Source organism: Globicephala melas, chromosome 20, assembly GCF_963455315.2.
Source record: "Globicephala melas chromosome 20, mGloMel1.2, whole genome shotgun sequence".
Lineage (NCBI taxonomy): Eukaryota > Metazoa > Chordata > Mammalia > Artiodactyla > Delphinidae > Globicephala > Globicephala melas.
Genome location: NC_083333.1, coordinates 31949466 through 31967656, shown reverse-complemented (window position 1 = coordinate 31967656; position 18191 = coordinate 31949466). Strand labels below are relative to the sequence as shown.

General features: G+C 44.3%; 2 protein-coding genes across 2 annotated transcripts in view; both read right to left on the bottom strand.

The window, feature by feature from the left end:
* RPTOR (regulatory associated protein of MTOR complex 1) overlaps positions 1-18191 on the bottom strand; it is a 342549-nt gene that overhangs the window by 253606 nt on the left and 70752 nt on the right. The window contains exon 2 of the mRNA XM_060290007.1: positions 8805-8907. Coding sequence (XP_060145990.1) covers positions 8805-8907 — 103 coding nt within the window. The remainder of the gene's footprint in view (positions 1-8804; positions 8908-18191) is intronic.
* ENDOV (endonuclease V) overlaps positions 8805-18191 on the bottom strand; it is a 187367-nt gene continuing 177980 nt past the window's right edge. The window contains exon 13 of the mRNA XM_060290014.1: positions 8805-8907. Coding sequence (XP_060145997.1) covers positions 8904-8907 — 4 coding nt within the window. The 3' untranslated portion in view covers positions 8805-8903. The remainder of the gene's footprint in view (positions 8908-18191) is intronic.

Sequence of the window (18191 nt, the reverse complement as noted above, 5' to 3'; positions counted from 1 at the left end):
CCTCCCCGCATTGTTCCCAGCAAGGGCATGTGGAAAGCATGTGGGAGCTGGAGAGAGGCACACCACACTTCTCTGTGCACCTCACCGACGGCCCAACAGACACTGGAGCCTCATCAGTAGTGGTGGCCGACAGCAGCACCCACTCTTCTTCCCCTGGTCTCGGATCAAAATACCACCACCCAAGGGAGGAGCAGGGGCAGCTACCAACCATCAGGCTGTGATCAACTAAGTGAGGCTGTCACATCTGACCCACTGGGAATCCCTGCGGTCAATTAGTTTTATGGTTTCCTCCCAAGAATATGACAGTGAGTGGGAGAGGGGAGGTGAAGAGAGGGAAAGAATGAGGATGACTAAAATGGTGCATTTAATACTACATTTACTAAAATAAACAACTAAATAACTTAAGTAAACTAAAATTAAATTCCTGGGTGGATACTGCTGACAATGTTATCAATCTGATGTAGGGTGAAGTGGACAGAACGTAAATTTAAAATTGTAGTTCTGTCTTAATAAAACACTTCTCTTCTAATGCCTTCACGGGTTTCTACTTAATGAATGAAGTGAATTAGTGAGTGAGTGAGTGGGTGGGTGGGTGGATAGATGGATGGAAAGAAAAGTAGATGGCAATTGGCATTTGTATAAAATTTTAGCTCTTGATAAATCTCCCTGCCTGCAAGCTTTTCAGCATAACCCTCTGTATTTCATAACGCTTAGAACTTCACAATGACATGGACTTAGTCCAACCCACCTCATAACAAAGAAGAGAAAGCTGAAGCTTAAAGCGGTCAAATGACTTAGTCCAAGGTCACAAAGGTTCCTGGTGGTGCTGGCATTCAGCCAGCCTAAAAAGTGGAGCCTTTTTTACCTCCCCATCTTCTTCACATTTATACAACCCGACTACCATGTCCTATCCAATTTTCCTTCAAAAGACCCTGTGTCCCATCACCGCAACTACGTTGGTCACTACGTGATGGTCACTACAACCATCAGCTACGACTGTATCGGTCCAACCAGCAGCACCTCGTGTTGACACTACTGAGACTCCCTGCTCCCAGCCAGCTCCTGAAGACGCTGCAGGGAGCAGAGGGTAGAGGCCAGGGAGCGCAGTAGGGCTCACTGCCCTATCTCCTCAACCCACTGACCTGTCTTCTCTCAACAGACCAGCAGAGTGCATCCTTCTAAAATAATACTTCTATGATGTCACTCCCCCAAAAGGCCTATAGTGCCTCCTGAATGCTCCCATTTAGATAACATGCAAAATCAGCGGAGATAACAGGCGCTGTCAATACAGTGGAGCCCCGGGCCTGGGTGACTAGAAGGTGACAAGAGACAAGATGGGCTTCCAGGCCGCTGATAATATTGTTTCTTGATCTGGGTCTGATCAGTTTGGGAAAAGTTATCAACTACATATTTGAATCAGTGCATCTTCCTGAACGTATGCTATCCTTCAGTACAAATTGAAATTTTAGAAACATGTAGAGCTCACTGCTCAAGGAACGTTTGTACTTCTTTGTAGCTTGTATTTAGTGGACATTTCCTAAGTATTTGTTCATCGACTTATTAACTGAGCACTGCCTCCCAGATCAAGTGCAAATTTCTTTATATGTCTTTCAAGGACTCTGCCACTAATCAGTTGTGTAACTAATTTTTCCTTGAGAAAGTACATAATGGCAAAAAGGCCACTGAAATCAGAAACGGTTTTTAATGGCTCTGTATTCTATTAGCCATAATATCATCTACATACATTTTATAAGTAGTAGCACACAGAGTGACAGGCATTTCATCTCACTGAGCTCAAGGACAGAGCTGGGAGCCCCTCAGCTGTATGCACCGTGGCAGTAACTCTCTGGCTAATGGCCCAACCCCGATCCTCCCAGTACCTGAGGGTCCTAGGAAGGGAGCCAGAATCCTGCAGGAGTCTTCTCTACAATTAAGCCCCATCCTAACCACTCAACCTCCCTCCCCAAATATCCACAAGTAGACCAGGTCCCTGTTGTCTTTTGCTGTGTTGTATACAAACACCAAGAGCTGGATGTGTTCTCAAAAGAGCTGAGGGGGTGGTTGGGACGCCCTGTTTTAAGTATGGGCCTCGCTGTTTACACAAAAGTCACTTTGCACAGTAGAGAGGAAGGGAGGCTCCGAGCAGTTACACAGTCCTCCTTCGGGGGAAACCCAGACACTACTACAAGAGGCTGGTGTCACCGAACAGAGAAAACAGGGTTTAAACCAGGAGCCCCTTAGAGCAAGGGTCCCAGGTGCAGGCATGGGGCGTGCCCCAGCATCCAGCAGCAGGGCCCGGGCGAGCCCAGCAAGCACTCCCAGGGCTCGGTCCCCACTGCCAGGCTCCTTCTCTTCCGGGGGTCCTTCACTCTCACCTCCCGTGCAGCCCCCCCAACCCGTGTGGCCCATTCCAACTCCCCCACATCTGCTGAGCTCGAGGGGTCTGTCTCCCTTGCTCTCGTCTTGTCTCCAGCGAAATCCCAAGGATCACGACCTACATTTCTTCTGTGTATACCTCTACACTTAACACGTAGATCTCTACTTAACAAACATCTGTTGACCAACTCGACTATCTCTCAAGCCCAAGTCTGATGTAAGAATCAGATGACAGTCTGTGAAAGTGTCTGTAAAACCAAGAGCGACACGCAAAGGCCTACCACCACTATTTTTAGCTCATCAACACAGGTCTCTTAATGCCCACTTGTGTGGAGGGAAGAAGAAAATGCTTTTCTCTAAGGAATAAGGGAAACAAAGCAAAGTGCCTCCCAAATATTTCCTTAGGATAACCAAATTCCCAAGCATCCGACAAACCCATAGCCTTCTTACCTGTAATACACGGCTACCATTAGCTAGACATAAAAGACATCAAGGCTAAATTATACTCCCTCCTGTTCAGCACTCAGCTCATCTACACTGTTTTAAAACACAGATTCCTCCAGCAGGTATAGGAGCACCGTTCTTTAGCGGGATTGTTTTTACTTTAATGTGGGGCCATAAAACAAAACAGCTTCCCCCCTGCTTCCCTGAGTGTCACCTCCAAGAAATAAAACAGCATCTTATTATCTACAGGAACAGAGGGGTAGGGCGGGGAGAGGCGTTTAGCTCCCGGACCACTCCTACGGCCTCATGTCTGCATACACACTCCTGCCGGGCTACTCAGGGCCTGTGCGCCTTTCCTCCTCCCTCAGCCGGAGCTCGGAAGCCGGGCCTTGGCTGTGCAACAGTCCAGCAGGGAGGGCAGGCCATCACTGCAGAGTACTGTGGTACAACCTCTACTCGCTTGTTCTGGCACCACACGAAAACCTAAAAGGCCGCTTCAGGGACTCTTACATCCTCTGAGCCTCTGGAAGTAGGATTCTCCCCAACGTGTATGGAGACTGTGCACACACAGGTACACAAAAAGGGACTGGAAAGTAAGAATCTGTCTATTTCTCAAGCTCCCAGACCCCTTGTCCCTGAGATCAGGGCAGTTTCAACCAGCACAGTCTCACCAGTTTGATGTGTGTCTGCAGCCATAAAGCAATCAACTCGTAATCCCTACCCAGCCCTGTGCACAGAAGCACAGGGTTCTTTCCCCTCTCTTTTGGGGCGAGCACACAGAACGGAGCAGAGGTAGCACAGACGCAGGAAGAGCTCAAGCTCCCACCCTGCACCTTGGCCTGCTGGGTGGGGTGGGGAGGCGGGTGCAGGCCCGTGGGGGCTGCTCCTGGCTGAGGGCAGTCCCCATGCTAAGCCCAGTTCACGCTCCAGTTAATCGCCCTCCAGCCAAAAGATGGGCGCCATCATCAGCTCCATTTTGCAGATGAGGAAACTAAGGCCCCAAATGGTTAAGGAACTCACTGAGTGAAACAGCTGGAATGAATAAGCTGGGGTCTTGACGAGTGCAAAACCTTTTGAATTCTGCTGACAGAGCACAAAATGCTAAGACCACATATAAAACATCGATTGGTTGCCTTCTAAACAGAAACAGCTTTTTAGGTTATATGAGGGCACCAACCCCTGCAGGGGGTCTTCCTAGGGACTCCTTCCCCACCCATGACATACTCCAGGTATTCCCATCCTGAAAATGGCAGAACCAACCCGTCATCAAGCCTGGGTCTCCTTGCCTCGCCAGCCAAGCCTTCACTGTACCTCTCCCCTTTGCCTTCCAGGCTCCCAGCATCTCTCACTCAACTGCAGCCACAGCTTGTGACAATGCCAACCTGAAACTCTCATCCAGTGGCACCTGGCCCTCCTCCTACCTCTGCCCACCCAGAGGGGTCTCTGTCACAGGCGGCACCCCTCCCCACTCACTCATGGCCTGGCTCTGCTCCTCTCCCTCTAGTCACTGCACATTCTCAGCAGGTGACATCCCCCAAATCCCTTTCTCCAACCAGAGAGGTCTTTCCAGCTGTCTGCTGGAAGGTGGCTCTACTCTGAGCATTCCAGAAGCACCTTACCTTACACAAAATGTAATCCCATTATCTCCCCAGCCCAGCTGGCCCCCAACTCTCCATCTTGGTTACTGATAATATCATCATCCCTTGAGCTAGCCAAGCCTGAAACCTAAAGCACTTGTTGAAAATGCTGAAATCCCTTCTTGAACAATCCTAAAGCCATTGGTGGGAGAGGCAGGTCTGGGCAAGGTTGGTACCTGCTCTAGGATGAGGGTAACTGTGGTGGCCCAGAATGAGCTGTCAAGTCCAATCAGGGGCTCAGAGCCTGTACGGGGGAAGGAAAGAAGGTATGTCCATGGAGTGGTGACCCATATGGGGTATCGGAGCCCAGGCAATGAGGAGCACGGACACCTGTGGGGGAAGAAGCTGGGTATAAAATAAAGGAGTATGATGACAGGGATAAGAAGTTGGTTCACAGAGGAGGATTCATCAAATTAGTAAATATATTAAGGATGAAGGATACCAAGGTTCTCACTGTCAGAGGAAGAGTTATAAATACGGAAAATTCCTATTGGTTTGGAATGGGAGGCACTAATGTAATGCATGTTTTTTATTTGTATAGATAATACTGAAATATAGATATGAATGTGTGTCCACACAGAAACACATACATATATTATGCACATGTGTGCATGTGTGCATTCCCTTGCTCCGTCCAATGAGAGAGGCAATGGGAGAAACAACACAGTACACAGCTCCAATAAGAACACCTAGAACCCAGATCTCGGTTTTCAAATTCTATTTGCCACTAAAAGGAACTGGGCTCCTTGGAGAAATGGCTGATCCCAGGAATGGAGCAGGGAAAGACAAGATGAGATAGAAAGTACAGCTGTAACTCTAAGGACGATGGAAGCAAGACAAAAGGCCATATAAGCCAGTGGGAATGGGTTCCCACTAGCTAAATGGGAAACAAGTGGAGTATCAAGATAAATGATGGTAATATTGGACTATAATCCACTGATTATAATATAAAATAGGAATAAAAATATATAAAATATAAAAAAGGAAACCATGACTTCAAATTGAATAAACTGAAAGTCTGATGAGGAAAGAAATATTAATGCAGCCAAAGCACCTCTTCCCTCAAAATACTTATTAACTACAAAAGGGAAGGGGGCGGATTTCACAGCTGAAGTTCAGGTACCACACCAACTTAATCAAGTGATAAAAGAGTTACATAACCAGCAATGGGATAAATCAAAGTCATGTGCCACCTGACAGGACACCACAGAGGAAGGCGGATCTCTTCCATGACACTCTTGCCAAAGAGGCATAAACAAAATTTAATCCCGAGGAAACATCAGCGGTTGTTCTGCTAAACAGAGCACTGGTGATCTTCTGAATGTCAAGGTCATGAAGGTTAAGGAAAGACTGAGGCCTGCTGCAGCCTGAATGAGACTAAATTAAGGGCAATGGGTGATACAGCGAAGGGTCCTTGTGCCATAAAGGACCTTATGGGGACACCTGGCAAACTTGAATGCAGCCTGAGGCTAACCCAGTAGCAGGGCATCCATGTTAATCCCCTGTCTGTGAAGACCGAGTTGTCATTATGAAAGAGAAACTCTTGTTTGTAGGAATCACACACTAAAGGATTCCAAGGTGATGGAGCATCATTTCAGCAGCTTACTTTCAAATGAATCAGGAAAAACACTGCTTAGTGCTCTACTTGCAACTTTTGAAAATGTTTTTCCAAAATAAAAATTAAAATACAGGCTGCTAGACACCATTACAAATTTGCTGAATCAAATCTCTAAGAGTTTTTTTTTTCTTATCCCATATTGTTAAAATCACCAACATAAGGACCCACTTTTTAATAAAAGCCAAGCGAAATTTTTTCAACTTAAAAAAGGCAACGTGGGGACTTCCCTGGTGGCGCAGTGGATAAGAATCCGCCTGCCAACGCAGGGGACACGGGTTTGATCCCTGGTCCGGGACGATCCCACATGCCGTGGAGCAACTAAGCCTGTATGCCACAACCACTGAGCCCGCGGGCCACAACTACTGAAGCCTGCACACCTGGAGCCCATGCTCCGCAACAAGAGAAGCCACTGCAAGGAGAAGCCCGCGCACCGCAACGAAGAGTGGCCCCCACTCACCACAATTAGAAAAAGCCCGCGCAGCAACAAAGATGCAATGCAGCCATAAATAAACAAACAAACAAATAAATAAATAAAGTTAAATCTAAAAAAAGGCAATGTGCCCTTTTGAATTCAAAATCCATCGAAATTATTACAAAGTAGATTGCATACGTGAATTGCAAAATTTTTTTAAGAACACAATATTAAAAAATCTATTCGTTTGCTGGATTTCACACCAAGAAGGAAGTAAGGAATTCTTTGCGTTTTCATTAACATTGTCCCATAAATACTGATCAAAGAGACTGGGTGAGATGTGAGGGAGGGTTCTTTGATTTCTATTTGGGGACAGGAGGGTAGGATGCAAAGGACCCCTAGAGAATCTAATAAAAACCAAGGGCCCTCAGCCCGGAAGGTGCAATGCTATACTCAGACACCACCGCTCACACAATCCCAGCGGGCTCACGCATCCCTAGGAGTACACACCAGGATCCAGGTTGAGAAGCCCTGTGTTAAAAAACCTAACAGAAGAGTAGATAAAGAGGGAGGAAATAGAAAACAATTGATTAAATTCAGCTTTGACAAGGGATAAATGAAGTGGAAACAGTCAGTGGTGGCTAATAAGAAGTCAATTTCAATCGGCACAGTCACCAGGGGATGGCAGAGAGCCAAGAAAGCATCTAAGGAAACTGACCACAGAAAACAGCTACTGACACCGGGCTTGGGGAACAAGGGGCCTATGCTTCAGGCAGGAGGCTGTGAAACAAAGGCTGTCATCCTAAGACACCCCCAAAGAGTAGCGAGACAGGTAAGTGGGAAAAATAACTTTTTTTTCCAATTCAGATTATAATAAGTTTGTAATTTTTACTATTTAAAGTAGATAAAGGGAACTTCTGCTTTTGCTTAGAATAGAAAAAGCTGGGGGTGGGGGGGTTGCCCTGATCCTACCAACAAGAGAAAGCTGAATAATCAGTGACGGAAACAAAGGAAAATTCATACTGTGATGGCTTCATTGGTAAATTACACTAAAATTCAGAGAAGAAATAATACCCAAATCAATACAAACTCTTCCATAAAAAAGAAAAGATGGGAATACTTCTCAACTCATTTAATGAGACCAAGCATTATTTTGGTACCAAAACCAAACAAATATGTTAGAAGATGAGAAAACTATAGACCAATATCCTTCATAAACAGAGATGCAAAATTCCTTAACAGACTATTAGCAGTCAAATCCAGGAACATATGAAAAAGATAATACAAGTGAGGTTTATGCCAGAAATTCAAGGTTGGCTCAACAACCAAAAAATCAATCCATATAATTCACCACATCAACAGACTAAAGGAGAAAAGCCAGGTGATTATCTCAACATGTTGAGAAAGCATTTTATAAGATGCAACATTGATTCTTGACAGAAACTCTCAGCAAACTAAAAATAGAAGTGAACTTCTTACCTTAGAAAAGGCATCAGAAAAAAACTTTGGCTAATGCCCTATTTAGTGGTGGGAGCCTAATGCATTCTCCCTAAGACCAGAAACAAGTGAAGGTTGTGCACACTCACCATTTCTAGTCAGCACTGTGCTAAGATGCTCCGAGGAGGATGACGACAAAGAACAGCCTCGCCTCCTCCTGGAAAGAGCTAGGTGGGACTCCTCACTGTGCACTGTGCATGCAGGCATCAGTCATTCAGGTTTAAGTGTATATAACTTGTACTGGGCTTCCCTGGTGGCGCGGTGGTTGAGAATCTGCCTGCCAATGCAGGGGACACGGGTTCGAGCCCTGGTCTGGGAAGATCCCACATGCCACGGAGCACCTAGGCCCGTGAGACACAACTACTGAGCCTGCGCGTCTGGAGCTTGTCCTCTGCAACAAGAGAGGCCGCGACAGTGAGAGGCCTGCGCACTGCGATGAAGAGTGGCCCCCGCTCACCGCAACTAGAGAAAGCCCACGCACAGAAACGAAGACCCAACACAGCAATCAATCAATCAATCAATAAATAAAGCTTGTACTACATGCCAGATGCAGGACAAATTTAAAGGAGAAAATTATATAATCCAATAGTCATTATCTTATCAATTTTTCTTGAGACACTTTCTCCACTGCAAATCATAAGTGAATGTATCTAAAATAGCCTAAAGGTTATATAACTGCAAAATGAAATAAAATCTTCAGATTTACACAAAACAATCACAGGCCTGCACTGGACCAGGACAGTGGAGGCAAGTCCTGCCAAGCCCAGAACGCCACGCAGTGACCCCTGCAACAGGCTGTAAGAGAGGGACCCACGCTTACCAATCCAGCATTCCAAACGTGCACAAGGAGTAGTCTTCACCACATCTGGAGGGTCCACACCAACATTCAGGCACAAAACTAAGGCAACGCTGACGGTCTTCATCTAGAAACACAACAGAAAAGACAAATAATTCAATATGAAATTCACTGATGAGTTTTCCAGTTGTTAAAATGTTCCCAGACATACGGAGCCCTCTGCTTCTACAGCCGGTCTTCAGTCGCCTGTTACCTGTGCCACCCCAGGGGTATTTCACAAGTAAGACAGGGTTTCAGAGTCAAGTAAGCAGATGGGGAAGAGTACATGGCAGGAGAGGCTTTTCTCAGGCTTCCTTATGATATACTTCCAGAAACAGAATTATTTGATCAAAAGATATAAACATGTTAAGACACTCTATACATTCTGCCAAATTACTTCGCAAAAACTCTGCACAAATTTACATTCTGACCAGTTCATCGCTATTCTCATTATTTAAAATTGTTAATAATTTGATGAGAGAGAAATTGTCATACTGATTTAGTTTGCATTCTTTAGTATTAATAAGGCTGAATATTTTTTTCAAATATTTGTATCCTTTGTGGATTTTCTACTCATGTTTATACTACCATTTATTTACTAATATTAGTGATCTTTTGTAATTGGTTTTCATGTACTCTTTACATATTAAAGATGGCATCCACATAATTTATTGTAAATATTTCCCTAGTCTAGTGTTTGCCATTGGATTCCTTCCTGATTCTCGACATACCGAAGCCCTGGACCCATCAGCTGATACATCTTCCTCCACACCTGCTCCTGCTCCAACTCCGACTTCCCAGTGTTAGGAAACGTCAGCCCCACCTATCCAGCTGCTCAAGCCAGAAATCTGGAACTCATCCTTCATTAGTTCACTTGTTCAACAGATATTTACTAAGCACCTACCAGGTGCCAACCGCTATTTTTACAAAATGAAGATACAGTAGTAAATCAAAGAAATAAAATCCCTGGGACTTCCCTCGTGGTCCAGGGGTTAAGACTCCGTGTTCCCAACGCAGGGGGCACGAGTTCGACCCCTACTCAGGGAACTAAGATCTCGTATGCTGCACAGCACGGCCAAATAAATAAATAAATAAAAGAAAAATCCCTGCAAGGAGGGGCAAGATATCATTTCAAATAGGGTGGCCGCTAGGAAGACCACCTGAGCCTCTGCTCCCTCCACCAGGCTCCCGAGCGCCAGTGCCCACTGTGACTCCCCGTCCATCTCTTTTGTCCTGCTCCTGAATGTCTCTGAGTTTGTCCACTTCACTATCTGCCAGCTCTAAGCCACCATCACGTCCAACCTGTGCTCCACCATTTTCCTAGGACCCCTTCCCCTGCCTCCCCCAGTCCAGGCTTTCAAACACATTGGCACACTGCCCTGTTTTCAATCAGTTCCCAAAACCTTCAAGATTCACTGTGAACTGCTCCACATGCTATTCAAGCCTCATAAGCTCCAGATCCTGCCAAGCTCTTCACTCACATCAAGTCTCACCCTTGGTCTGCCAGCATGACCTCTGGGTCTTCAAACACAGCCCCTCAGGGCTCCTTGCACGGCCTCACCAGCTCGGGGTCTCTCGGGTTCAGACCTCCACTCCTCGGGAAGGCCTTCCCAGACCCTGTCAGGGCAGAGCCACCTGCTCAACACCACCCCAGCATCCATGTCTTCCTCTTGGTGGAGCCAGGCCCATTCACGCTCCTCTGTGCACCTGCAGCTCCTCCAAGGTCAGAGTTGACATGCAGGAGCAGACACCTGGCCCAGGCCTAGCTCAGTGACCATCTGCTGAGTGGGTGAATACAGGGATTTTCCTCTAATGTTTTCACTTGTTTCACATTTCACCCTCCCCTTTTTTTTATTTTTTGGCGGTACGCGGGCCTCTCACTGTTGCGGCCTCTCCCGTTGCGCAGCACAGGCTCCGGATGCGCAGGCTCAGCGGCCATGGCTCACGGGCCCAGCCGCTCTGCGGCACGTGGGATCCTCCCGGACCGGGGCACGAATCCGTGTCCCCTGCATCGGCAGGCAGACCCTCAACCACTGCACCACCAGGGAAGCCCACGCTTCACCCTTTTAATCCAGCTGGATATTATTTTGGTATATGGTACCAGGTGAGGATTAATTTTGTCTCAAAAAACTACCCAATGGTGCCAATTCCCCCTGTTAAATAATCTCCCCAAACTCACAGGTTTGTAGTGACTCCTCTAGCATATATTCCCACATAGACCAAATTCTATTTCTGGGTCACATACTTCACTGATTTAACTAATTTATCTTCACAACATTTCACAATGCTTGGGAGAGCCTGGTTTTCTTCTTCACAATTTTTTTTAAACTTTTACTTGGCTACATTTATATTCACCTATTTTTTCCAAATTAATTGTTATTCAATTTCTTAATCCCATGGAGATTTTGATTAAAGTTGTTTAATCAAGCTGCATATTGATAACACTGAGTATTTTAAATTGTCTTCTTTGATCCAATAATTCCACATACGAGAATCTGTCATAGGAGGTACAAAATATAATGAGAGAACTTTCTATGTGTAAAGATTTTCTTCACAGCATTTCTTTTTTTTTTGCGGTACGCAGGCCTCTCACTGTTGTGGCCTCTCCTGTTGCGGAGCACAGGCTCCGGACGCGCAGGCTCAGCAGCCATGGCTCACGGGCCTAGCCGCTCCACAGCATGTGCGATCTTCCCAGACCAGGCACGAACCCGTGTCCCCTGCATTGGCAGGTGGACTCTCAACCACTGCGCCACCAGGGAAGCCCTTCTTCACAGCATTTCTTATCATGAAAAATAAGTGGGAGCAACCTAAATTTTAAGCAAATAAGGGAATATTTAAGCACACCATTATATACTCTTAACAGAATGACACTTAGATTAAATTCTTAAAATGTTAAATGAATAGAAATGGATTCAAAATACAAAAAAATTTCATTAAACATATAAACTAAACTTGGCAAGACATGACATCCTTATGATATTCTATTTTTCCATACAGGAACACAGTGTGTTTCTCTGTTTATTCAAATTTTCTTTTTTCTTTAATATTTATTTAATTATTTGGCTGTGCTGGGTTGGATCTTTAGTTGCGGCATGAGGGATCTTTAGTTGTGGCACGTGGGATTTTCAGTAGCGGCAGGTGGGCTCTTAGCTGCAGCATGTGGGATCTAGTTCCCTGACCAGGGATCAAACCCAGGCCCCCTGCATTGGGAGTGTGGAGTCTTAACCACTGGACCACCAGGGAAGTCCCTCAAATTTTCTTTTAATTTTTCTCAGTAATGTTTAGTTAAACATTACCTCTTAGTTTACTTCTTTATGTTTAGTTAAACATTACTTCTTAGATGTTTAGTTAAACATCTTCGCCAAGTCCTGGTCATTTCTTTTAAGATTATTCCTGGATTGTTCATGACTATTTGGGGGCAATGTGCTACTATACATGTATTTTGCCCATAGGAGTTTCTTACTGATAATTGCTGATATACCAGAATAATGTTTTGTGTTTTTTTTTTCATCCCCACCTTCCCAGGCTTTATCCACCAGAGAATGTCCTTTTCTTTAATCCAGAAACAGGAGATAAAACCTGCGGCAGAATCTACACTCATTAGCTCTTCTGCAAGAATATAATTTGGGTAACAGTGACTTTTCTTTATAGAGATTCACCAATGGAATCGAAATTGTTTATTTTACTTTGGAAACTTGTTTCCCCAGCCAAAGCGAGGTCCCTTTGAGGATTTTCTGACTCCCTAATCAGTTAACAATTTTGAATACCGTATTCTCTTACCAGTGGAGATCTTTGAAAACTAAGAGACAGAGAGCAGAAGGGATGGGAGAACTCCCACATGGACCTTGGGAAGTGACCTTTATTCTTCCCCTCCACCCCCCCCAACCCAGGCATCCTATTTTTTTTCCCATATTTAATTTTTTTTTACACAGCAGGTTCTTATTAGTTATCTATTTTATACATATTAGTGTATATATGTCAATCCCAATCTCCCATTTCATCCCACCACCACCAACCCCCCATCAGAATAATGTTTAAGTCACTTTACTAAATTCTTAATTAAACGTAACTGCTTTTAGGTGACTCTCTCCAGGTTTTGTTAGTATACAAACATACTGTCTGTGACATGATGAGTCTATCTCATTCTTTCCAATAGATCATTCCTTTTTCTTTTTTAGGTCTTATGGCATTACATAGATCTTCCAAAATCATATTACTAATAATTACAAAATGATGATAGTGGTGATCTTTGCACTTGGTTTTAACAAAATTGTCATAAATGTTTCATCACTGAGAATGATGATGGTTACTGATTTGATATAATCTTTATTACAGCAAGAAAATATTCCTCTGTTCAAACAGAATTTAAAGTTATATGGGGAAGAAAGGAAGTATTTTTGTCTCTTCTCTCCCAACACTTAAAAAAAGGATTTATTGAGACTTCCCTGGTGGTCCAGTGGTAAAGAATCCACCTTCCAGTGCAGGGACGTGGGTTCGATCCCTGGTTGGGGAACTAAGATCCCACATGCCGCGGGGCAAGTAAGCCCGCCCACCACAACTACTGAGCTTGTGCACCTCAACTAGAGAGCCCGCGTGCCACAAACTACAGAGCCCACGCGCCCTGGACCCCGCGTGCCACAACTACAGAGCTCACACGCCCTGGAGCCCGCGCACCACAATTAGAGAGAAGCCCGTGCGGTGCAACGAAGAGCCCATGTACCGCAACTAAGACCCGACAGCCAAATATATATATATATTCTTAAAAAAAAAGAAACAAAAAGCATTTATTAATAATAATTTCACTCTTTAAAGGAACTGCAACCCTGCCTCCAAAGACATACTGAAGAGAGGAACAATATCTTCCCACAGACATGCCAGAATCTTCTCATTATGAGCCATAAGAAACAAATGGTCCCTTGACCTAATGTCAGGAGAAAGGGCTGAAAAGTAATCAGAGAATAACAAAAGTTTTATTTATTAGTCATTTTCCAATATTTAATTGATCAGTATCAATAATCCCATACAGATGATTGATTATTTTACAGCAAACTCACTCTGAGTATAAGCTGCTTAAAAGTAGAAGTTTCTGGAAACATTTCTGTGGTCTTCCAATGGCCATGGTGAATAACTACTAATACCTGCCCTTTACCATTTTTAAATCAAGAGCATTTTTTCTGTGCTCTATAATGTGGAACTTTGAGGTTTCCATGAGGTGTGGATTAAACCCGGGAGCAAGTTCCAAGTTGCTTCCTAAGGAAAATGTTGCTTTTCTTACAGTCATGGGACGGCCCCTCTGGGTGCAAGGGAAGGCTTCAGGGGAGAAAACATTCCATACGGATCAGGGTCTCTCTTAGACTGACTGTGCCACCACAGTTTTGTGTTTTGTCCTCAATCTGCAAAGACAGCCTACTCTCGTTTCTCTCACAAAGCCCAGGTGAAGGACACTACACTCAGGGGTCTGCTCTAAGGCCCAGCCCACCCACTGCTCCTCAGCCAAGCCCTGCCTGCTGTGGACCCAGGAGAAAGAGGGTAAGCCAGCCTTCCAGGCTGATGAGAGCTCAGGAACACCCCACATTACCCCTTCTTCTTACCTCCAGGCGTTTACGGCCAGGTCTCAAGCCCAGTCGTTTCTGATCATTTCTGAGCAAGAATGGCCTCCACATGCCAGTGCTTACTCCTTAACTGGCACTGTGCTACGCCGTCACCAAAAGGCCATGAACTAGAAAAGGTGGCTGTGTGCCATCCTTAGGGAGGCATGGAGAGAGTAAAGAATTTGGGCGGAGGCGCCAGGACTGTACCCTGGTCACTGGGATTTCAAAGCTCCATTGCTGGAGCATCTGTTTCTTCTTCTTTTTTTTTTTTTGTTTCTTTTCTTTTTTGCTGTACGCGGGCCTCTCACTGCTGTGGCCTCTCCCGTTGCGGAGCACAGGCTCCGGACACGCAGGCCCAGCAGCCATGGCTCACGGGCCCAGCCGCTCCGCGGCATGCGGGATCCTCCCGGACCGGGGCACGAACCCGCATCCCCTGCATCGGCAGGCGGACCCTCAACCACTGCGCCACCAGGGAAGCCCTGTTTCTTCTTCTTAATCTCTCTGTTGTCAGGCAGGTGGTGCAGGATGAGATAGGGCATTTACACAGCATTCCTATGCTCTCTGATCATAATCCTATTTCTTCTACCTCAGCTGACACTCTAGACAAATTGCATTCCCTCCACCTCTACAACTGCAGTTAATGAACTTAAAATAACAATTCTCAGTAAAATAAATAATTTCTAATTTCATTATAAAAAGTATGATCTCTGAGGCTCTCCAAGTCCTTAGACAGAAATACTAATAGAAGCACTATTATCGCTCTTTAGTCCTGCAAGGCAGCTAATGGGCCTCACCTCACCAGGCCTCCACCAAGTGTAGTGTTCATTACTAATCAAACATTACTGACAGCAACAGTTTCTCCGTGATTGCTTTGAAGGTGAGCAATAGGAAAGCATGGCCCTCAGAGAGAAAGTATAAAATTAGCTACACTCCATAAATTAAGATATTAAAGGAATTAATTTGATTCATCCTGGCGTATATAATACACACCTAACCCTACATCCTGCCTTTTTATATCTTTTAAGAAAACAAGGGAAAACATCTCAAGAATATATTGACCCATGAACTACAAACATGTATTTGACCTAACACCTAGCTACCAATTTAATTCCACAATTGGGCAAAAGACAATACCAGTAAATATCCTTAAGCCAATCAAATATGTCTTTGCTCCCCTGCAAATTGTCATGGCATTGGCTTGATTTCAAATGTGGTGGATTTTAAATTCTTAGCTATACCCTAAAGTGTCTTTTTGGTATTTTATTTTCAACCTCATTCCAAAAATTCTAGATTCATGTTTTTAATAATACAGTTATAGCATTAAGAAAATATAAGGGCTATCAAATTTACTGTGCCAAAAATTGCATAATAGTACATAAAATAACCATTTTGAATTTTAAAACATTTCTTCTCCAATGTCATATAATTGAAGATGACAGAGTTATATCCCTAGAGGTTAATTTCGAATTTGAAAAGAGTATCATTTTGAGAAGCTCTAAAACATTAAGTGATCACTGAAAACGTATGACCTTGGACATGTCGGTTAATTCCAATCTCTCCTGAACAATTCTCTCACCCTAAAATGAAGTAGATGATCTCTCGGGCCCCAAGATTTCTCTGATCCTAAAGTTTTGACTCCAGGACTGGTCTCTCCAGCCATACCGGAAGTATCCCTAAAGGCATGGAGCACCCTGCCTTACGATTCTGAACCCAACCTAGAGGGCTCAACATCACCTTGGCTACAAGGTGGGAGAGGCTGGGGACAGTCGGGCAGTGGGGGCCTGACGCTGTTGTAACAGCCTGGGCAGTTTCCCATACAATCCTCTGGTGCCAGATGTGTTGTGAAATTCACGATTTTTCCAATTTACAAAAGGATAATATGGTATATATCCCATATCCCATGTAAAATACCAAGAAGGGTCTGGAGTAACATCCTATTCAAAACCATTAAAATTTCCACTGAAATGCACAAATATCAACAATCCATGGAATAAAGACTATCAATAACCTCATACCAGCTCACAACCCAGTTGTGCCCCCAAATGAGTTGCAAAAACATTTCCAGTATTCAGAGCTTTTGGATTTCAGAATTGCAGATAAGGGCCTGTGGACCTGGATCACTGCCTCTACTTGAAAGCCTCTGTATACTGCTTGTCACCTTGCTGATTAAAAATACATTAATGCCTGTCACCGAAGAATTCAAAACAAAATCACAAGGAATTCCTTTATTGGTTTCTTCCTACTTAATTATTTGATAACTATATATTTTTTAAAAGATACAGTGGATCAAACCTGAGTATAAATTCACAGGCTGGCATGCAATGACACCCAAGCTGTTATACAGAATGAAGAAATTATGCAGCTTAAACTGGCCAATCACTGCTTTCTGCTCCCCAAACCGAGAGTCTGACTCACTCCTATTCCTTCCAACATAAACAACTGAGCGTAATGGAAAATAAACAGAAAGCAAGACTAGGATTTGCCATATATGCCACAACATTCACTATTCCCCTGTTTGTCTGAGGGCAAAGCCACCCAATTCCCGGCAGTGCTCATTAAGATTCAGAGCATCAAGCAAAAACTTTGAGCAGAGCCGAAGCTATACAAATGCATAATTTATAAAGAAAGTCAGAAACTAGAACATATAGCAAACAGAGTAGATACACTACAGGAGGGGTGGGAGGAATCGAGTTGTTGAAGAAAAGGAAAAACCAGTTTGCCTCCTAACTCCCATCCCAAAGACTGCTAGAAAGAAGTGAACAATAAACCTAGCAAGAAGCACATCAAATGGAATTTTTGCAACCAAGACCAATAATACAAAACAAGATCCTCATCACCAGCAGCAACTGTGTGAACCTGGGCAATCCCAGTTGTCTATTCCTTTGCTCATTTCAATGGGAATTGGCAATGAGGGAGTGGTTCTTGAATGTCTGAGTTCAGTTTGTTACCTTGAGCCAGAGGCCTAACTTGGGTTTAAGGACTCTTTTTTGAGGCCAAATTCTGTCTATATTCCCCTGTTTTTAAATCTACGTTCACTCCTATAAAATAGCCTAATAAAAAGTGAAGACACAAGAGGTAACTTTTCAACATCGAAAATTAGAAAGTCTCGTCCAGAGTTACTGTCTTAGACGTGTGCAGATCCCTCCCTCCCTCACCCTTCCCACCCCATCCAAACGTTCAGGACATGTGGAGTACGTGTACCTCCAACATCACGACGCTTAGGAAATTTATATTTCTAAAAGCCAAATTAAAGAACTGAATACAAAATAGGTTGATTATAGGGACTTCCCGGTGGTCCAGTAGTTAAGACTCCACGCTCCCAATGCAGGGGACCCGGGTTCGATACCTAGTCAGGGACCTAGATCCCACATGCCGCAACTAAAGATCCCTCATGCCGCAATGAAGATCCAGCATGCCGCAACTAAATATCCCACATGCCGTAACAAAGATCCTGTGGGGGAAAAAATAGGTTGACTATAGAGATCATAACTGCTTTAAACAAACTAAAGAAATCCCTTCTCAGAGGAATCCTATACGAAATCTTTTTGTGATTCCTTCATGAAACAGATGGTCTTCCCTTGGTGCCACCTTTGCAAACCTGGGCGTCTGTGATATGGGGTTCTACATGCCCCACCTGGTCTGAGGAGCCAGTCTACTTGCACTAATGAGCTGAGTGAGGGACCAAAAATGACTTCCTTGCCTTTTCCTGTAACACCTTATGAAATGAAATTTAAGTGTGTATACACACAGAGATAAAATTTACTATCCAGTCTCCTTACTT